The sequence below is a fragment of the Dromiciops gliroides genome, chromosome 3, assembly GCF_019393635.1.
Source record: "Dromiciops gliroides isolate mDroGli1 chromosome 3, mDroGli1.pri, whole genome shotgun sequence".
NCBI classification, from domain to species: Eukaryota; Metazoa; Chordata; class Mammalia; order Microbiotheria; family Microbiotheriidae; genus Dromiciops; species Dromiciops gliroides.
Window position 1 is genome coordinate 471,849,699 of NC_057863.1, and position 23,804 is coordinate 471,873,502.

Consider the following 23,804-nt stretch of genomic DNA (forward strand, 5'->3'; position numbering starts at 1 on the left):
TTCAAAAATAATACTCTTTGCCGTGGCAACTCATTTCAGACTGCCACCTCCCATTATGGCTTTGAGCAGTGAAGACGACAGACTTGAGTTACGTGCAGAGCAAGGCCGCTTCTGTTCAATCCCTCATCAGCGCCCCTCGAGACCTCAATCCCCTCCTTTCATCAATATCACCTCATCATTTACATTTGATAGTACTTCAGCTCCTGCATATATTAACTATACAGGAGTCCGTTTTCCTAATATGACTTAGAAAACGCTTTGTGCTCTGCTACCTCACTCCTACTTGTACAATTTAGAAAATAAATGCACTCCTCTATATTTTCTAGGTATTACTTGGAACAACATGAAAGTTTTGTGATTTTTAAAACTCAATGTTATAGATATAGACATGCTATTGGGAACATTGTTTTGTAAAACTTTAATCTTTAGTGTGAATGAAATTAGGAGTTAAAATTATTCCAACTGAAATCCATACTAAAATGTATAGCAAATTTGAAATATATTCTTACTCATTCTATATTGGATTTGGCTTCTCTTAAAAGAATTTTAATAACTCTTCACAAGTTAACCTTTTTATCAAAATGTTAGCCCATATTTATAACTTTTAAATAAACTATTACATAAAACTTGAAAAATAATGGTTTAAAATAAATTTTTACATATTTTCATGGAAATATGTTCTGTATTTTTAAAAGATATGTCATTGATTTATTATTCTTCATGGCTTAAAGTATGTTTTTTTAAAAACTGTATATCTGGATACTAGAATAGTATCATTACAAGATCAAATGTGTAACTTTTAAGACACTTTCTTCCTCAAAAAATTTATAAATTCATTTCAATATTCATGTTACCCAACAAAATCTTAACCAGCACAAATCCCTTCAAAATTCTTAAAAGTTTTTACAAGTATAGTTATTTTTTCTATATTTCACTAGAAGTGATGACATTATTTTCAACATTAATACAAAAACAAAGCTTCAATATGCCAAGGAAAATTAACATTAAAGACAGAATTTCCTTGTCACCTAATTTCTTAAAAACATATGAAATAATAAAAATTTGAAACCATGAATGACATATATACTCTCCCCCACCTACAAAATATTTGTCAAAATTGTTTCTATGTGTACATTTCTATATGTAATATATTATAAAAATAAATCATGACAAAATCTTTACTCTCAAATCATTAGAAATCTATTGATAAGGAGCAGAAAAGTATAAAATGGAGTTTTCAATAAATAGGCTAAAAAAGTAATTTGCTGCGAAATTTGGAAGAAAATTTCATTAAAATAACTTTCTAAATATATATGAAATAAGATTTATTGGTATACTTATGCATTTCTATTCCTCCTGTTTTCAATGTCATCTTATTAATTCTTGTATCATTCCTTTTTTTTCACCAAAACAAATAAGACAACCCCCCCCTTTAAACTAGTCACTGCCACACATTTATATTTCTTTAGATACTTTGATACTTTCAAAATTCAATGATTGCCAATTTAATACATTATTATTTTAGTACTGGACATGGGCATCATTAATTCTAGAATTTCATGTAAAGTATAACTTCAAAAAAAAAAGAAGACTTTTCCCTATACATGCATTATCTTAGATTGTTGAGGTAGAAAGTTACTTCAGGTAAAAATTCTCATTGTATTTTTACTTATTACTATTGCCTTTTATCCTCCATGGATGTATATTTAGCTTCTGAATAAAATAAAAATTACTGCAAATATCCTTGAAACATTTCAACACTTTGTCAGCTCTTAGAATTTTCTAATCTGGCTAAATGAACCTAGTCTCTGTCTTTCATAGGTATTTTAAAAATCTGGCAACAATAATCTTATATCTTACAATGAAACTTATATTTCACAGTGAAGCTCTTCCATTAGTTAATGCTGACTCCAGGAGAAAGGTGGTCACAGAAGCTTCTGTTTCCTCTTCAAATGTGACATTTAAAAATGAAATATGACCTCTAAATAACTGGGTGACTGTCTAGTATAATATTTTCATACAATGTATGAACCATAGCAACCAGAAGGTATATTAACTTGTCCATTTTACAGGTGAGGAAGCTGGGGTCCAGGGATATTGTCTTAGCAAATGCCCTAGTCAAAGGAATTCTGGAATAAAATCTAAGTCTCCTGCCTAGTTCAATATATTCCATTCATATCATACTGCCTCCTATTTTTAAGTATCTTATAAATTAATATTAATTAAATTATAAAATCGCTTTCTATGAAATTCTAAAGGTTGGTCCTTTCAATTTGATGACCTGAATTCAATTACAGTATTGTGATCGACATAGACTACAAAACACTTTTATTAGACTCAATTGCTAATTAATTAGTACTTAAATGATCAGATTCCAAGTATTTTTGAAGTATCATGATCTAATTATGCATGTTTACTTATAACAATATGAGTAATAAGCTCAGTACATACCTGTCAAAGGAATGAAACTGCATAGGAAGAATAGCATGGGCTTCCCTCTTCAATGCAGGATCTGGGTAAGGGATAGGGTCAGGACCACATTCTGGAATTTCGACTGGGGCAGCCACAAGGCTCTTTAGTATTTCTTTGACATTAATGCCTTTGGTTTGGCTGATGCTAGATATGGATGGTGCAGGCTTGAGAATTTCATTAGGGCTTTCAGTTAAGCTTTCTTGTGATTTTTTCACCTCAGAAGACAAAGTAGACAATAATTCACTCATGGCATCAGGACCTGCACTAGTCTCTAGTTCTGCTCCATTCAAGATGCTAGGTATCTGTTCCTCTCCAATTCCTGAGTCTGTATGAGGAATTGAACTTTCCAGCTGAATCTCTTCCCCAGGTGTCGGTGCTTCTTTTTCTTTCATGTTATCCTGAAATGCAGCTGGAGTTTCTGTATTCAAAGAAGTAGGTATAAAATGTTTAAGAAATTTAAATTATACCTGTGATTTATATGCATTTGAATATTTTAATACTTCAATACATTAGAATGAAAGATAGGCAGGAACCAGCTCAAAACAACTCCTGAGAGCTGACCATTACATTTTCAATGGGAGCATTTACATCTCAGAAATTTACAAATATAACAAATAAGAGTATAATTTGTTGTTGTGTTTATTGTCTAGAGTTAAAAAAGAGATGGAGAAAATGTTAACAAAGTAGATTAAATGTAAAAGTGTGTTGTGGGCCTTTTTTTCTGTCAGAGCCAATTGTTAAACATTTTCCAGAACATTAATGATTAAAATATAACAATAAAATAAAGATTGTAAGAATAAAAAAATGTAAGTGAAAAACAGCAATAACATATGTCTACAAAATTATTTTTTAAAAATATATAGAAATATTCTGCATAATAAATATCTAATTATATTGGAAATAGCCACTTAGCACATCAGCTGGGCAAGAAAATTGACACTTATTAAAGCATTAGGAAATATCATTTATAAATACTTTTGCATAGTGGCTTATTAGAAATTGTTATATTAGTGGGTTTTTTAAGTCTTCAGTTATTTTCATATTACAGATGCAACTGAATTCCTGATATTTTGCTAGAAATTTCAAAAAGCCTATCAAGTTATAATTTCTTTAAAAACAACCATGTGAAAGAGACAACCTAACCATTCAAATGCAATAAAGGTGTTTGCTCAAGATATTAAAACCTATATAATAATAAGCTTACATTTATAAGCAAAAAAAAAGTTTATATTAGATTAGAACAAGGTAAGTGGAATAAGAAATTGGAGTCCATGAATTATTACATGTTTTCAAAGTGGTATAAATAGTGGAACTATATGTAACAGATAATTCTTATGAAATAGATCATAGATTTAGAGTTGGAAGGAACCTTGGAGGTTTAGTCTGATCTCATAATTTAATAGATGAGATAACTGAGAAATAGAGAGGTTTAATGGCTTGTCCATAGTCACACACGTAATGAATGCTATTGCCAGGACCCCAGGGTCTCTGACACCAAATCCAAGGCTCTATATTTGAAGTCAGGGATTGTTAACTTTTAAAAATTTATATTTACTAAGAAGAATTGGGCCCTCACTTACTGACATGTATACTTTTATAGAAGGTGCTCTATTATATTCTCTGTAATGGGTATACAGACACTCATATTTCCTTTTAAGAGTCTGCCATAGTCAATAAACATTTAATAAGCACCTACTATGTGCCAGCCACTGTAGTAAGTTCTAAGGATACAAAGAATGGTATAAGAGTTCTTGCCCTCAAGGAGCTCCCAATCTGATGGGGGGTGGGGAGGGTGTGAAGACAACATATAAAATGAAGCTTAAAAAGCGGGTACTGGGGATCTGGAGGAGCATAGTGCTGTCTCAGCAGAGTCTTGCTTCTGACCTCACTGAAAAGAGAGACTATTCAATTTGAGCTCCTTCTTCTTCCCTATTACATACCTCAAAACTTCTAAACATAATCCTCTATTCTGTCTTCCTTTGTTCCCTTCTCTGATGAAGAGGTATACTTTGCTTTGCTAAATCTTAACCCTCTATTTGTGTCCTTCCTCATTATCTCCAAAGCTTTCTGAGAACCTGACCCTTCAATCTTCTCTTTTATCTCCAATTTCTGCTTATCAACTATGTCCTTTCTTATGGACCGTAAGCATGACTAGGTCTCTCTTATCCTTTAAAAAATATTTTTTTAGAAGATGGCAGAGAGGAGTCAGCAAGCTGCCTGAGCTCTCCTTCTGTTCCCTATTAAATCAAGCCTCTGGAAGGATTGTGAAACTACAGAATCTGCAAAAAGACAAAGAGACACAGTCTTCCAACCAGAGATAATTTAGAAGGCTTCAGGAAAGGTCGGTCTGACTCGGGCAAAAGGGAGGCGCAGTGCAGGGTGGCAGCGCAGCGCCAAGGGGGTAGGGGAAGTCAGCAGGAAGCTGTGGACCATAGCCAAGCAACTGAGGCCCCTGGATCCTGGCTCAAAAATCTGGTGGTACAGGACAGTGGCAAAACCCACCTGAACCAACTGAGAAGGCGTGTTGCCAGCTGGAGGGCCATGCACAGGATAGGCACGACCAGGCCTACTGATCCCAGCGCGCTCTGACAGGAAGTTCAGGGTGGGGAAAAATCCACAAGCCATAGAGGCCTCAGTGTAAAAAGCCAGTGCCACAGTCCCTATACCCCAGAACAAGAAGCTTGAAACAGGGACCCTGGTGCCCCCAGAGCAGACCTCAACTTTAACAATAAATAAATAAATAATATATTTTTTTAAAAACCATTTTGGTTAGTCCTGTCATACTCTCAAGCTATCTTCCACTATCTCTTTGCTTTTTCAATCTACCTTTCTAGATTTATTACACATTATCCCCCCTTCACACATTCAACATTCTAGCCAAATTGGCTATAGATCAAACAATAATAAATCAAAGTAGTTGCAGTCAAATGACTGAAAGTCAGTTTGTCAGGGGATATCCAGGGGAATACCCCAGAGATCTGCGCTTAGTTCTGTGCTATTTAAATATTTTTATCAACAACTTGGAAAAAGAGATAGATAATATTTTCAAACTTATAAGGCTCAAGTGTTTGTACTTGGACTCTGCTCAGCCTATACTACCTCACTTGGTGATATCATGATCTATGATGGTTTTTTTTTTTCTTTCTTTCTTTCTTTTTTTTTTTTTTGCAGGGCAACGAAGATTAAGTGACTTGCCCAGGGTCACACAGCTAGTAAAGTGTCATGTGTCTGAAGCTGGATTTGAACTCAGGTCCTCCTGAATCCAAGGACGGTGCTTTATCCACTGGGCCACCTAGCTGCCCCCTACCATGGTTTCAATTATCATCTCCATGCAAATATTTCATAGAGCTAATATTCAGCCATAGTCTCTTGACTGAGCTATAGTGATATATTTCCAAATTCCTGAACACCTGAAACTGAATGTCCCATAGGTATCTCAAACTCAACATGTCCAAAACAGAACTCATTATCTTTCCCTAAAAACCCTCCTTCCTACTGAAATTTCCTATTACTCTCTAGGGTACCACCATTCTCCCAGTCACTCAGGCCCACAACCTTAGTGTAAATCCTCCACTCCTCAGTCATTATACATATCCATTCCATTGACAAATCTTGTCATTTGTAATTCCACATCTCTAATATATTCCCTACCTTCAGAACTTCATCACCAAGAACCTGAATTACTGCAATAGACTTCTTGTTTTGTTTTTGTTTTTGTGGGGCAATCAGGGTTAAGTGACTTCCCCAGGGTTACACAGCTAGTAAGTGTCAAGTGTTTGAGGTTGGATTTGAACTCAGGTCCTCCTGAATCCAGGGATGGTCCTTTATCCACTGTGCCACCTAGCTGCCCCCTGCAATAGACTTCTAACAGTTCTTGCCAGTCTAATTCATCCTACACTATGCTTCCAAGACGATTTTTCTAAAACATAGGTCTGACCATGGTCACCCCTAAGATCAAAGAGTTCAAATGCCTTCTTATTGCCTTTAAGACAAAATAAAAGTTTCTGTTTGACATTAAAACTCTACATAAATTGGGTCCTCATACATTTCCAGCCTTTTTATACTTTACCCACTTCCACATGCCTACAACTATCTAGACCAAAGCTTCTTAAATTATGGATCCTATATGGGGTTATGTAAAAGAATGTGGGGGTTGTGAAAAATTTGGCAACAATAAAAGGTTATATATACCTATTTTCTATACTTATATACTCTGGGTCATGTAAAAATTTCTCAAGCAAAAAGGGGTCATGAATGGACAAAGTTTAGGAAACCCTGATCTACATTACTTGTTTCCTTCAATATGACAATCCATATCTCATCTCAGTGCATTTGCCTTGGCTGTCCCCTCTGCCTGTAATCCTTTGTTCTCTTATCTTTGTCTCAAAGTTTCCCTGGCCTCTATCAAGAATTAGCTCGAAACCAACCTTTTTCAGGAGATCTTTCCTGTTCCCCTTCCTTACCCCTTCAACAGCTAATGTATTCCCTTTTCAAATTACCTTCATATACTCTACATTTGTAGCACAGCAACTGGCATATAAAATATGCCCTTAATAAGTACTTGTTTATCATTGCCCAACTGATAAATGGTCAAAGAATATGAATAGGAACTTTTCAAATGAAGAAATCAAAGCTATCTATTAAAATGCTCTAAATTATTATTGATTAGAGAAATGAAAATTAAAATAAAACTGAGACACCATGTCACAACTATCAGATTGGCTAAGATGAGTAAAAAAAAGTAAATAATGAATATTGGAGATGTTGGAAAATTGGGTCACTAATTAATGCACTGTTGTTGGACCTTTGAACTGATCCAACCATTCTAGTGAGCAATTTGGAACACAAAGGACTATAAAATTGTAAATACCTTTGATCTAGAAATACTAATACTACTAGATCTGTATCCCAAATAGATTAATAAAAGGGGGTGTGATGATGAAAAATATTGAGAGACATAGTATCTGTGTAATTTAATCATTTTATTAATATGGTTGTTGGGTTATTAAAAAATGAAGTCTATGGCTGTCTCTCAGACCAAAACCCCTTCCTTGTGGTCGGGTCTGGGTTCATATACTTTTCCACTATAAGAGGTCTATCACAAAGTAAACAAATCTAATTGGTTAGCATTATTCAAACCTAATTGGTTGACATGATTTGAAGGTGAGTTATATTAAAATTAAGTCTATGGATGACATCAGAGAAAGGAATACAAGACCCCCATTCAAGCTATTCAGGGCAAAATGTTTCATCTAGGTGTGGTTTAATTTCATCAACAAAGTCCTTGGGCTATCTACAGAAAAGAATCTGTCTCTACCTAAGGCTCCTTTTGTGAGCTTGGGGTTGGGGTGAGTTTGATCTAGATTAGATTTGATTGAATTTCTCTAGGAGAGCTTGCTTTTAAGGGGAGGGTGAGGAAGAACTAAGAAAGAGAGATATCTGGGTCCCCCAAGATATTGATTATTTGTTTGGTTGGGTTTTTTGAAGGGCAATGAGGGTCAAGTGACTTGCTCAGGGTCACACAGCTAGTAAGTGTCAAGTGTCTGAGACCAAATTTGAACTCAGGTCCTCCTGAATCCAGAGCTGGTGCTTTATCCACTGCACCACCTAGCTGCCCCCCTCAAGATATTGATTATTAATAATTATTTCTTACAATCCCCCATCTGATTCTAATTGAGAAGCAAAGCTTCCTCAATGAATCACTAACTGATATTATTTAAATACAATTAATCAAAGGATCTTAACTATGGGTTCATGATGGGTAATAATGTGATGGGAAAAAAAGGAACAATTGAGCAACATATTGACAAACAGTAAAGGGGGCAGTCCCCTTTACTAAGTGGACCTTGCAGATAATACACACAAAGGGAAAAAGTAAACAATGAAAAAAAAGTCCATTTAAGTCTCCCAAAGTCTCTTATCTCATATGTCTGATTCTCAGGACATCATCTTGATGCAGCTCTCCATTCCAGATGTGATCTCCAAGCAGCTCCTCCCAGTTATCTTCCATAGATTCTCTTCCTTAGTTGAAAATCAACTACAAAATGGATCTTAACACAACTTTAAATCACTTTGCCAATAACCCAGTCAGATAAAGAAAGTTAGCTCAAAACCTTATGTCTCATATAATTTGGAACCTTTTAGCTTAGATTTTTTTTTTTTACGGTTTTTGGTTATCCAGTTGTTACATATGAAACTCAGACATAAACAGAAAATTAAAACCCAGGTTTTTTATACTTGGCATTCAATCCTCCATCTGGAAGCTAAGATTCCACTAAGGAATCACAGACTCCTTTATATAAGAAGATGGACCCTGGTACAAAAATGAATTCATATAAAAGTTGCCAGATTAACTTCATTTGTAACAAAAAGTTCAGGGATGAAATACAAAAGTACATTAAATAATTTCACAACAGTGCATATTAATATTTTCAACTCTGGGCCATGTGTAAATGAATAATCCCTAATAAAAATGGATATCTCTTTAAGGCAAGATAAACTGCAAGACATGCTAATATGCCCTTCTTTAACATAGAACTGAGACAATTGTGCTATTTACTAAATTAAAAAAAAATCTCATCCTTTGCATCATTTGCATAATCATCCTCATATCATTCATTATGAGGAATTAAATGACCTAATATAGCTAGTAACATGTCAAAATGTAAAGGATAAATCAAATACTGTGTTCCTCATATGACATCTGACATGATTACAGGAATTTCCCATAAAAGAATAAGGGCATAATTATACAGTAAGGGAAAATAAATCTCTCCCTAACTTCATGACAATTCCAGGCAAAAGTTATATCAATAGCCAAGTGCATTGAGCCAGGCCCAAAGTCAGCCAGGTGGTATATGTTTCCACTCCATGTGTCATATGGGAGAAATTGAGTCAGGAGAATCTTACCTCAGCCCTTGCCAAAAGTCGTTCTCCCAAACTTTCCCATGACTCCACTTGCAATTCATGCATGTAAAACCCCATAGGGCTGCTGGCACCATGGCTCATTGGCTCAGTAGTATTCCTTGATGATCATAACTAGAGTCAGACTCAGAATAATATCAGTTAACAGTCCCATAATGTCTTAAATATTAAATTCCAATAATCAAAGCCTCATATGGATTTAACTATTGAGGATAACAATAGTAACAAAGAATGTAAATTAGCTTCTTGACTCAGAATATAGTTGTAATATACAACAATTCCAAATATAATTCTATTAATATATAATTACAAATCACATATAAATTTACAATTGTGAATGATTAGCAACATTATTCATTAGTTCATAATTTCCATCAATACATTAATGATTTAATTTACATGACCTCAAAAATCAACTTAAACTGTCCATGAATCCCTTATCTATAAACAAAGTCCATAAAATCATTAGCATATTCATTATATAAAAGTTTCTCCTTTGGCAAGAAACCAGAACATATCCTAGTACAACAGCTAAAGCACAATTTAAAAAAGATAACAATCCCAAGGATAATAAGAGCCCATTTAACTAAAACTAGCAATAGAACAGACCCCTATAACCAGATGAACCACAAAAGAGGGGTCCCACCATGAGCCCTTATTAGTTGTCCCATGTGTTTTCTTCACAATTTGCTGAGTGTCATTCATAGTTCTCTAAAGCTGATAGACATTTGTAACAATCTCCCCTAACCTATTAACATAGGAACAATAGGATTGATTAATGACAGCACAGGCTCCCTCATTCCCCTGTACCTGCACTGAGAAGGTGAAATCAGTTTGAAAATAAAGTTCACCAAATACTAAGAAGGAAACAGACATAAAGACACATATGAAAACTAACAAAGAAATAGGCTGGGTCCCCCAAGATAGTGATTATTAATAATTATTTCTTACATGGGAAAGGATCTATTTATAAAAGACATAATTTTGATCATATTAAATTAAAAACCTTTTGAACAAATAAAACCAATGCAACCAAAATTAGAAGAAAAGCAGAAAACTGGGGAGAAAATGTTTTTGCAGCAAGTATCTGATAAAAGCCTCATTTCTCAAATATATAGAGAATTGAAACAAATTTATAAGAATACAAGTCATTCCCCAACTGATAAATGGTCAAAGGATATGAACAGGCACTTTGCAAACAAACAAATCAAAGCTCTCTATAGTCATATACAAAGTGCTCTATATCACTAATCATTATTGAGAAATCCAAATTAAAACAACTTTGAGATATCATCTCATACCTATTAGGTTAGTTAATATTAAAAAGAGGAAAATGACAAATGTTGGAGGGAATATAGGAAAACTGGGACTATGCCCAAAGGGCTATAAAACTGTGTACTCTTTGATCAAGCAATAACACTGCTTTGTCCGTATCCCAAAGAGATGTATTTTTTTAAAAAAGGACATATTTGTACAAAAATATTTATAGCAGCTTTTTTGTTGTTGTTGTTGTGTTGTTGCTAAGAATTAAAAACTGAGGTGATACCCACCACTTGGGAAATGGCTGAACACGTTGTGGTATATGACTGTTATGGAATTTTACTGTGCTATAAGAAATGACAAGCAGGATGATTTCAGAAAATCCTGGTAATACTTGCATGTGAAGTGAGCAGAACCAGAAGTACACTATACACATCAAAGCAATATTGTACAATGAAGAATTATGAATGACTTAGCTATTCTCAGCAATATAATCCAAGACAATCCCAAAGGACTCATGATAAAGCATGCTATCTATCTCCAGAGAAAGAACTGATAGTCTATGAATACAGACTGAAGCATACTATTTTTTCCACTTTCTTTCATACTTTTTGTTGTTGTTGTTGAAGCCTTCTTTTACAAAATGACTAATAAGAAAATGTTTTACATGATTGCACATGTAGGACCTATTTCAGAAATGTTTACCATCTCAAGGAGTGGTAAAGGAAAGGAGGGATATAAATTGGAATTCAAAACTTTTTAGAAAATGGTTTAAAATTGTTTTAACATGTAATTAGGGGGATTAAAAATAAAGTATCTTATTACTTTACAACTATACCTCATAAAAAAACTAATGTGAAATTTGACCAAAATTTGTGAGAAACAAAGAATTCTTGTCAATTGTCCCATAAATATCTGGTTTCTTTAATAGCTATGGCTTACCTAGATAAAATAACTATTAAAAATATATAAAACAATTTAACATAGCTTTTGACATCATAAGTCATGAAATGATTGACAGTAGAGAATCTAAGTGTAAAATCAATAGCTACACAATCTTGGTGATGGTATTAAACTACTCCTACCCCAATTCCATCACCAAGCCAAAAAGTGTTAGCATCACCAGTGAATACTTTTTTATAGAAATCTAGATTTCTAAATTACAAAGTTTGAAACTTTGGGTAGTTAGAGAGAGAATCAAACCAAATGCGAAGATCTGATGCTAACAATATAAAGAAAGAAAGAGACAAAAGAAGTAAGGAGGCTGAGAGAAAGAAGAGGCAGTGGCCACACCAGAATCCTGAAAGGAAGAAAGGATGGCAACAGGAACAATTTCTCTACCTTTCTCTCTTGCTAGCAAAGAAGCATAATTAGAGGAATAAGTTTAATGAATTAGACATGCAGTGAAAACAAGAATGAGAATGATTAGTGGAACAACAACATGTAAGGTATATATTTGTTTTTATTGTTGCCACAATCTCTGCTGTGCTGTCTATTCCCCTCTTCACTGAAGCAGAAAACAGTTGATTCCTGTGTTGCAGGGCATTTTAAGGAATAAATGAGGCTAACTTTGCAGAAAGTGATAATTAAATTACCAAGGGAAAGAGAAAGGGACATAGTTTAACTTTAAAAAAAGTCAGTTTAATGCCTATGCTCAGTTATAATGACAATGTCTTTATGTAAGAGGAGTTACCACAACAAAAACAAATTTATAATTAAAAAAGGATTAAAAGGAGAGACAGAATTAAATTTGATTTTACTTAGTCTCTACTTACATACAAATTTGTATAATTTTACATGAAATCAATTCATATAATACTATCATTCATTCATGCAGACAAAAATATTTTGAAAAAGTCTATGTCTGAGGCAGCAAAAAAAATATTTAGACAACTAATAGTGTAACATTTTAAATAATATATCAATACTGAATAAGCAGTATTCTAAAGCAAGTGTTCTTAACCTGGAGTTCATGAACTTGTTTTTTTAAACTATCTTGATAAATTTATTTCAATCTAATTATTTTCTTTTGTAATTTTTTGCATTTAATGCATTTAAAAACATTATTCTGAAAAGGCTTCCATAGGCTTCACCAGCCTAAGAAGGGATACATAACACAAAAAAAAGTTAAGAATTCCTTATATAAAAGGAATATGCAAATTGAAAAGGGTTTAGTGATGGTGACTAAAGGATAAAATTAATTTTATCATCATCCTTAACTTTTAAAAATCTTACCTTTTTACATACATCCTAGGTTTGTGTCTATGACTAATTATGACAATCACATAAGAAAACATTCTCTACATTATTCAAATAAAGAAAAAGCAGCTTATAAATTTCTTTGCTGATATTTAGCTATAAGATCCATACATTTATTTACTATTTTCACTGTTCCTAAAACAAAACAATGAAATAACCTAGCAACATCTCAAACTTACCCATTGATATTACAGCATCAACTACTTTAACTTGCAACCAAAGTCTTATATTGACAAATTAAAATATGAAAAAATAACTTCTAAGTGGCCAATATATTTTTCTCTGTAACAAAAAAATAATGAATCTACCTTCTTATTTGAAATGAAATCAAGAATAGTCCTATTTTTGATACTTCTTTCTATCATGCTTTTTTGAGGCTCTTAACTTATCTCACCAGATCCAGTTTACAGTGGACACAGTGAACAATAAACAGCATCTGCATCTAGGGAGTAAACCTTAGACACAGAAAAAGAGATCTTTTCATTGTCACTTTTGTGGTTTTTATACTTTAGAAATCATAATAAATAAAAGCATGAAAGGCTCCTCAAAATTGCACATATCTCCTGTTTATAAAACACTTTCCTAACAACCACTCTGTGAGGCAGGCAGGGCAAGAATAATTACTCCTTTTGACAAGTGGAGAAATTAAGGTTCAAAGATGCACTTGGGAGATCAGGAGTAGGGTAGGATATTAAGTGTCAGGGATAAGCCTCAAACCAAAATCCTATGACTGCTCAAAGAAGTTCTCTTCCCACAAGGCCATGCCACTGCACCACTCAAATGGCCAAGATGTTTGAGAATGTCACATGAAGTTAGAAATCATAATAGATGATTTCATTTTTAAAAAGTCTATATCTATATCTTTTCTTTATTTTCCTTGGCATTTTTATTTCACATATGCATAAACTACACTGTTGAAACTATTACAAGTCCACAAATCAAGTCAGGTAAAATTAGTTATTTCATACACACAACTTCCCTTTAATTACTAGAAAGCATATGGTCCACAATAGCCTTTACTCTGAATTTGGCTGACTTATGGAATTAGTTTAGATGCTTAGCTTTACTTTAGCAGGGTATCTAGGCATCTGTGATTATTTATAGTATGTTTTTAAAGCAGGAGAGCTACAAGAAACATGTGACTATAATGAGCAGACTTTTAAGTTACATCAGGCAAACAGGGGAAATTGGTTAGCAATAAAGATATTCAGAAATATTTTTATTTAATGCATCTGTATTGAGAAAAGAACTTTTTGGGGACCAAAAAATTATATTCTTTACCTTCTTGGATGGCAAAGTACAGCTGACCCTTAATTATATACATATACATACATACATATATACATACATACACACACACACACACACACACATATATATATATATATATATATATTCTGTACCCTTATATCCCAAGTAGTGTTTTCCCTCTGTTAATTATTTCCTATTTTCCCTGTATATAACTTGTATATTTGTTGTCTTCCCCATTAGACTGTGAGTTCCATATGGGTAGGGACTGTCTTTTGCCTTTTTAAAAAAAAATTTATCTCCAGTGCTTAGACATAGTGCCTAAGACATAGTAGGAGCTTAATAAATGATTACTGATAGACTAATATATGCATAATTGCATAAATGCAATTCCTTGCAAATAAAATGTACAATGTAAAAACTTTTAGTAATAGTAAATAGAAAATAAATTCTAAATTATATATATCACTGCAAATCTTGTATACTACCTCAATTTAACAAAAGAATATCAAGCCAGAAAAATGATCTGAATTAATAGTATTTCATGAAAATAAATTCATATTAAAACTAAAATATATATTTGCAGAAAGATTTTAATCAGAAACAAATAATTAAGTATTTTAGAATATAAAGTTATGAAAAATTTTATCAGTTTTCAAACCTATATTAATACATTAATTTTATTAGTGTTTTTACAGAATTTAAAATTACTATTAAAGGAAGTGCTTCCAATTTTGCTGTCAATTAAAAGCTTGTTTCTTTAACCTTTCTCTATTTTATACTGCTCATTTATGATACTAAAGAACCTTGAGTGTTTAACCCAATTCATTTAAATGGGAAGTTAAGTATGAACAGCAACAAAAGTATAATTGATTACATCTGTGTATGTTATAACAATGACAGTAGGCTTGTAAATTTTCAACAGTTCTCATCAGTTTCTGTTGCAATAGGCCATGTCAGTATACAAAATAGGAACATTACTAGCCTGAGTGATCTTAACCTTGTCAGAAACAGGCAGTTGGATGCCAGATGCTTCATTTTCTTACTGTTTTTCATTGAATCTAATGAGTTTGTCTATTACTTTTAGGGGGAAATATGAGCTTAAATTCAGAAAATGACATGGTGTCTACATGGTGACCTCATCTGTCACATTTCTTCCTAAAAATATCTTGTTTTACTCTGATTTATGAAGTGCTTTTCAGTATTTATTACCTATTAAGTTACTCAAATAGCTGTTTTCCAAAATGTCTACACAAGGAAAAATAGGAAATAAGATTTAGGCAGTTTTGAAAATTATTCTTGCTGCTTTTTGATTAAAATATTTTAAAAAGATTTATCTCTATTTAGTTTTTCAAATAAATTCATAAAAGCCAAAAAAAAAAGTGCTAGAAAAGTCAAAATAAAAGAAGGAATGATCACCAAAGTGCACCCTCCACTTCCACCCTTAGGATTTCTAATCATCTATTCTAGGAAGGACAAACTTTTAAAATGTGATTTTTTAAAATGTGATTTTCCTATGTTTTTAAAAATATTTACATGGAAATTATAAAAAATAAGAGTAATAATTTCAACAAGTGTTAGTTATATGCTATTAAAGTTATAAAACATAAATTTAGGGAAATGCTACTGAGGAAAAATGCTAGTTTAATTTATGCTTTTAAACTTTTCCCTAAAGTATTTCTCAGGGACTGAATTCTACATATTATTCTCCATTAGAATGTTAGCTCATTTAAGGCAGGAACTACATTTTTGCCTTTGTTGTATTCCACCTATTAAGTGCTTAATAAATTCTTGTTGACTGATTTTTCTTCTGCCCCAAACCAGCAAACATGGTAGGGGACAAATGGGACTTTGTTATAGGTACCAAAATTTTAAGGACTTCATTTCCTCACCTGGCTGGAAGTCATAAACAGCATAGCTATTGGCATAAATAGAAAAATAGCTAGACCACAAAGGGTACTAAATTTGCTTTTCAAATAATTAGTCTAATACAGGCTATGGAAGGGATATTTCCTTATGCTTGACCTTAACTTCTACACTGAATCAGCTATTTGGGGAGAAGGGGAATGGAGAGAGGGGGAAAGGGATAGAAAAGGCTATTTTTTCAAATCCTCTATTCTAGAGGCACATGCAAAACAGAAATTCTTCTTTAAACATGACAAACCTTTTATAGCCAAAGCCTCCACAAATTTAATTTTTTTTTAAGTGAGGCAATTGGGGTTAAGTGACTTGCCCAGGGTCACACAGCTAGTAAGTGTTAAGTGTCTGAGGCCAGATTTGAACTCAGGTACTCCTGACTCCAGGGCCAGTGCTCTTTCCACTGCGCCACCTAGCTGCCCCCACAAATTTAAATTTTTATAGGGATTTACACCTATGTATTTATCTCCAGGGGAAAAGACTTACATTATAAGTAAAGACCATTATCAATTTAAAGCAATTTCCCTTAGCATGTAAACTTAAGAGTTCCTACACATGCAGGTATGTGCTCTTGCACGTGCGCGCGCGCGCGCGCACACACACACACACACACGAAAACCCCACATTCCTTCTAGTCACTTAATTTCCAACATCTAAGGCAAACAGAGGGGAAGATTTCAAACACTGACTTGTCCAAGAGACCTGAGAGAGAGAATTATCATACCTATGTAGTCTGCATGATGTACAATTTTTTAAAAAATTGTTTATCCTTGTTTTTAATGGAAATATCATACTTATTATTTTTGTGGCTTAAAATTCTTTCTAGCCCCAGTTCACTTTATATTCCTATTAATGGACTGCTAACCACTGAAAAGAATCACTAGTCAATATGTTCATCACTTTGAGTAATAAACAAAAATCAATCACTGTTTTTCCTTTCAAGGAGCTTAAAAATCTAACCTTAAAAAAAAAAAAAAAAACTTGAGTATAATAAAGAACTTGAGAACTTCTTGGAGACAAATTAATATCATGGGAGAGATTACTTCTGGTCTAGGAGGCTCAGGGAAGACTATTTACTTGGAGGAGGTAGAAATTGAAGGATATTTTGAAGAACTGACAAGTAGAGATCCAACTCAGTTCAACAAGTATTTTATGAAAGGTCTATTAAGTGAAAGATCAGTGCATTAAGAATTGAGATAATGAAATTTTTAAAAAAATTATTCCCTTATGTCATGTAGCTAAAACCTAATAAGCAGTAAGAGAAATAAATAGCTATAATAATAGATGATGAGTAATTACATAAATAATTTAGAGCATTATAAGTAAATCAAGGAGAGAAGGGTTACTTTAAGACAGAAGGCTTTTCCAAGTAGGGACTCAAAGGAAGATAATTTTTTTCTAATGGGGAGAGGAAAAGATGAAAAACCATTCTTATCCACATGGAATAGCATGAAAAATACTTGGAGACAGTAAAAGGCAGAAAGAGATCATGATAAAGTGAGTTTGGCTGGAAAAATAGTATGACATAAATTTAGAAAAGCAGACTAGAGTCAGATTACAGACATCAATGGCTGTTATGAAAAATAAGCTAGAAAGAGAACAGGAAGTCACTTAATTTGGGAGGGGGGGTTTCTTAAATTTTTGTAGAGGAGAACTGCAATTAGACTTAAAATTAGGAAGATATTTTTAAGAGTAAAAGAAGTAGGGGCAGCTAGATGGCACAGTGGATAGAGCACCGGCCCTGGAGTCAGGAGTACCTGAGTTCAAATCCGACCTCAGACACTTAACACTTACTAGCTGTGTGACCCTGGGCAAGTCATTTAACCCCAATTGCCTCACTTTAAAAAAAAAAGAATAAAATAAGTGATGAATTGGAAAAGAAAGGCTGGAAATAAGGAGACCAGTGATAAGGCTGCTATCTAGGTAAGGTACAGAAACAAGGAAAATGAAAAGGAAGTGACAGACATGAGAAATATTGTCAAAGAAGACTGAAGGGGACTAGACAACTATTTGGAGAGGAAACTGATAGGGTAATCAAATTGTGTTGACTAAAATAGTTTTGCAATGAATAGAAATAGGGAAGTTAGAAGACTGGGCAGACAGTAGATGGTAGTTGAGTTTGAGGTTTGGGTAGCACACTTAGGTTGAGACATCCAATAGACCACTGGGGACTTGAGACTAGCTTCTAAGGAAAGGATGGAAATGCAGATATGATTTGGAAATCATCTACATACAGGTGATAATTAAAATTACAGTAGTGAAAAAAGTCACCAAGAGAGAGAATGTAGAGGGTAAAAAGACAGAACATTAGGGGACTTCTACATTTAAAGAAAAAAGGGGAAGAAGAAGAAGAACCAGTCCAAAGGGGATTGACTGAGTGGTAGTGAAAGAGGCAGAGAAATAACCATAAGAAAGTAAAGTCACAGAATCCAAGAGTGGAAAATTATCAAGGAGGTGGTAGTTAACAGTGTAAAACAAGGCAAATAAAGTCAGAGAGTGAAGCCTAAGAATAAATCATTGGATTTGGGATTTAGGTTATCTAAGAAACTAATTTCATTCAAATATATTCCCTAAAAGAGAAACCAGATTATAGAAGGTTGAAAACTGGTAAGGAAATAGAAGCAGTGAGCACATACTACTCTTTTAGATACTAAGGAAAAGACAGATACTAAGGAAAGGACAATAGCTTGACAAGGTGAGAAGAAAACAATTGCTCCCCCCTCTTTTTCTTAAAAGAAAAAGGAGGCTTGATCATGTTTGTAAAGAAGATGAAAGGGCCAAGAAAGAGTTGAGAACTATGGAACAATGCCCTGAAAAAGGCAGAAGGCAATGGGGTTGTAAGGTTTATGAAGAAAAGGAAAAGGAGAGAAAAGGAAGAGCATGGTAAGAATTATACCCATTTAACAAATAAGGAAACGGGTTCAAAAAGGTAAAAAGATTTGCTTATGACCATAGTTTTTATAAATCAGAGAGCAGACACTAGAACCTAGGATTTCTGATTTCAAATCCAGTAATCTTTCCACTACATCTTGCTAACAGGGGTTAGGTTTGGCAAGAAAGTGGGGCACCTCATCCTTTGGACTGGAGGGAAAGAGAAATCAATGGTAAATGATTGTAATGGACTATTATTGTACTATAAGAAATGACAAGTAGGATGATTTCAGAAAGGCCTAGAAAGACTTATGTGAACTAATGTATAATGACATGAGCAGAAACAGGAGAACATTGTGCATAGTGACAGCAATACTGTTTAATGAAAAACTGTGAATAACTTAATTATTCTCAGCAATACAATGATCCAAGACAATCCCAAAGGACTAATGATGAAGCATACTATCCTCCTCCAAAGAAAGAACTGATATTGATTGAACACAGACTTAAGCATGCTATGTTTTACTTTTTCATTTTTTCTTATATTAATCTTATACTAAATAACTAATATGGTAACACATCACATAACTAATAATTAATGTGGTAACATATTACATAATTGTACATGTATAATCTATATCTGATTGCTTATTAAATACCTCAGAGAGGGGCGAGGGAGAGAAGGAGAGATCCCAAAACTTGAAAATTTAAAAAAACAATGTTAAAAATTGTTTTTACATGCAAAAGGGAAAAAAATAAAATGCTATTTTTAAAAAGAAAGAAACATTTGGTGGGAAATATTCCCTGCCTTCCACTCATCTAAGTAAAGAAAACCTGAAGCTAGCTACCTGGTCTTCTTAATATTGTGGAGTGGCCTTTTTGGGGATGGTCCCCAACCCAATTATACAGAGGATACATAAGTCAGTGACCCAGACAGTAGTACTCCCATTAATGAATGATAAAATCATGTGAACTCTATTTGTTATCTTCCTCTTGCCAAACCAAAGAAAAGGCCCTCTTAAAGAGTCCTGTACCTTAATCATGGTAGCTACCATCTATTTTGTCATAATGATGCAGTCACTGAGGAAACCAGCACTTGCCTCAAGTCCCTTCTCATTCTGTCCTGTTAAAAGGAGATTGTTCCTAGAAGATGTTATTTAAATGTATAATGTAATTGTGTGTGTGTGTGTGTGTGTGTGTGTGTGTGTGTGTGTGTGTGTAACCTATATCAGATTGCTTATCATCTTGGGGAGAGGAAAGGGAAGAAAGGAAGAGAGAAAATTTTGGAATTCAAAATCTTATGAAAATGAATGTGAAAAACTATCTTTACATGTAACTGGAAAAAATACTATTAAGATTAGAAATAACCTGCCCTTCACTATGTACCAAATTAAAAAAAAAAATCCTTAGTTTGGCATTCAAGGTGCTTCATAATCTGGCATGAACTTATTTTTGTAGGCTTATTTCTCACTGATTCTCTCCGCTTTTTTTAAACATTAAAACTATACTACACATCATTCCCTGATCTGATTCTGCCCTCTGCAGACTGAGCAAACCTGGCAGTGCAAACAAAAGCCAATGTTAAAAACAAAACAAAAAACTCTCAAAGTCCATTCCTAATGATAAGGAAATAAACAGCACTATCTTTTTATATGAAAGACAAAATATTTATCGAAAGATCTTCATGATTTTTAGTTCACATATAATAAACTTAAAAATGGTTGATAATTTTATATTATGAAAAATGAACTTCCCAAAACATATACAACCCTTTGAGTTGACAGAACAAAAACCAGGTATTTGAAATGAAAATAAATTTCCGAAAACAATTCACAGAAGCACTATTCAGGACTATAGAGGCTTGTGAAAAATGGAGGCAATGGTTAAATGAGAAAGATCTTTCTGCAGCCTAAAGCTGCTTTCTTTTTTCCTTTAGTTTAAAATAGCTATAGTTTAAATTTCCTCCTATTGCAACCTACATTCTCTTCTTTCTTGTCTGAGTACTTCAACTTAATGTGATTCTATTTATCATTTTCTATTTAGCAAAGAAGTAATGCCAATCTCTCTCTCTCTCTCTGGATGTCTCATTATAGAAAGACAGGAATAAGAATTAAGGAGAAGGTATAGAGGTGTTTCAATATTCTGTGATCTGGCCAGTGCGGCTACTTTCTCCACTGGAGTTTACTTAAATATTCAAAAATAAACTGCTTGATACATTGGGTATTAATTACTTTTTAAGGTACACCATTATAATTCACAGCAGATATAGGGAACCTCTCTCCTAGAGCTTAAATTCTTTGGGTCCACAGTACAATTAGCAAGGTGTAAGATGAAATATAGCTTTAAATACCTTAAAAGATACTAAAAAATGTCTAAAACTAAACCTTACTCTGAAATTATTCCTCTCTCCTCACTTTACTGTATCTTAGTTTCAAAGTCTCAGAGGCGTCATTTAATCTTTTCTCCTGACCTCCACATCCAACAAATCAGAAATACTATGAATTTTTTACTTTGCAATTTTTTTTCATTCCAAGTACCATCACCCTAGATTACACCTTTGTCAACTTAAGGCAAATAGTCTTTTAAGTGTTCAGTCTAATTACAGTTTATTCATACTGCATTTCACTGCAAGACCAATTCCAGGAATAATATTTACCTTAATGACCCTTTGCCTTTGCAAAAGATACCTGGAATGTACTTCTTTCTCATCTTTGCCTCTTAAAATCCCTAGATTCCTTCAAAACTCAAGTGGTACTTCTCACATGAGGCCTTTCCTTATCTCCCTAGTTGTTAGTGTCTCCCCACCAAATGACTGTATACTTATTTTGTATAGACTTATATGTATACCTTTTATTTCCTTTGATAAAACCTATGGCTGTTCTCTATTCTTGAAGAGGGCAAAAATGGCATCACTATATTGGGGTCAAGGTTATTATAGTGTTTACAACTGTCATTGATCAGACCAGAAACTCATGGTAGGATACAAATAGTATATATGAACATTCGGAGTGGAGAAATCTCTAAATTTGAGCATCTCACATTTCTTTTGACCTACTGCAATATCCTATAACATATCTTAACTGAAATATTATATACAGGACATATTGTCTGAGGAAGGGAACTGTTTCATTTTTTATTTTTGTATGCCCAACACCAAGCATAGGGTCACTTTTGTAATCAGGACTCAATGAATGTTTATAAATTATTTGAATGAAATGTAATTTTCCTACCCCAAAATCTTTAATGACCTTCCATTACCTAAAGGGTAAAAAACAAAATCCTTCTCCTATAATTCAACATCCTTTTATATTCTGGTCCCAAACTCATCTCTAATATTTACCTCACAAAACACACTGATCCAGCTAAAAGGGTAGCTTCTGCCCCTAAGTATATAACACAGTGCCCCTACTCCCAAACTGCAATCAGTTTATTCATTTGGAATAATGCCCTTTGACTCTTCTTCTCAACCTAGTTAAATTCTAATCCTTTTTCAAGATCTAGGTTACTTAATTCCTCTCTAATTATTTTACCTGAAAATCTTCCCTTAAAATGAGCATTTCATTTTTCCTTTGTGTAGCAATTACTATCTATATAACTTATTTGGAAATAAATGCTAGGCTGTCATAGCAGGCCATGTCATCTGAAGTATGCTTAATGACTTGATCTTTGCAGAGATTACCTATCTAATTCTGTCTGGTCACCAGTGGAAAACAGGGTAGGGCTGGAGTGATGAGGAATTCTGTTGAAGATGATAAGCCAAAGAGTAAAAATGCCCATTTGATGGCCTTTAAGACAAAATGGGAAGAAACAGTCTCCCCAGCCCCATGTCTCTCTTCTCCTTACCCTCTCCCCTCTCCTTCATTATTCTTGTATGTGTGTGTATGTGTTCAGAATTTCTCTTCCCTCCTATCCAGATGCAAGATGCTACAAGCAAATGACAGCAAGAATGTGTTTCTGCTTAAATAAGCCTGAGTCCTTGACTTCCCTCTGATTTTTCCTGTCTTCTTCACTGTGTATACAAATCAAAACTAAAATTTGTTTTAGAAATTTATTTTGAGTTATTCCAGAGTGGAGACAGTGAACCAGAGACACAGTGAAAAGGCGGACAATTACTTCACCTCCCTCTTCAGAGTGGGCCCCAAGTCCTTGCTTAGTCCAGGACCAGAGCACCTTGTAGGAGGTGTGTCCTCTGAGCCAAAAGTTATATGAATGTGTAGATATCATCTGATGGATGGCTATCATCTGATCTTTACAACTGATTTTAAGCTCATTCAGGTCAAAGAATATTCTTATCTTCTTTATATCTTCCACAATACTTAACAGTGCTTGCACAGAGTAGGCAGTCAATAATTAAACAGCAGTAGACAATGTGGTTTGATTTGCTGACAATATCATAAAAGGCCACTAGATGGTGATGTTAATATATGAAAGTAGTCTTTCCAGAGCAGGAAGTTTCTCTGCTCATATAAGGAGGGATAAAGCAAAGGGAAGGTGTACCATGAGGAGAATGCAAAGGAATGGGCACACAGGAGGCCCCCAGAAAGTTATTGACTAATAGGAAGAGCCCACCACAGAGTTCTGAGTAAACCTTATCAAGCCTACCTCCTACAGTCAGGGAATGTCTTCTCTGTCTCTCCCATAGCACCTATCACAGGGCTAGGAGCCCAATAGATAGTTGGAAACCCTTTTTTTCATTGTCAACAATAGAAATCATAAAACCTTCAGTAACAAGAAGGTGATTACTTAATTAAACCACATGCCAAATTTAAAAAGTTCAAATTAGAACTATCTGTGACCCTAAACACAACTCTCCTCAAAACTTCCTATTTCTGCTTGAGGGTTGTACTGAATTC

At 33.9% G+C, this 23,804-nt stretch overlaps 1 protein-coding gene across 6 annotated transcripts in view; it reads right to left on the minus strand.

Annotated features, from left to right (window-relative positions):
• Window positions 1–23,804, minus strand: part of NBEA (neurobeachin) — a 764,716-nt gene that overhangs the window by 490,705 nt on the left and 250,207 nt on the right. For all 6 annotated transcript variants that reach the window (XM_043991721.1, XM_043991715.1, XM_043991718.1 and 3 more), the window contains one exon: window positions 2,452–2,890. In XM_043991721.1, coding sequence (XP_043847656.1) covers window positions 2,452–2,890 — 439 coding nt within the window. The remainder of the gene's footprint in view (window positions 1–2,451; window positions 2,891–23,804) is intronic.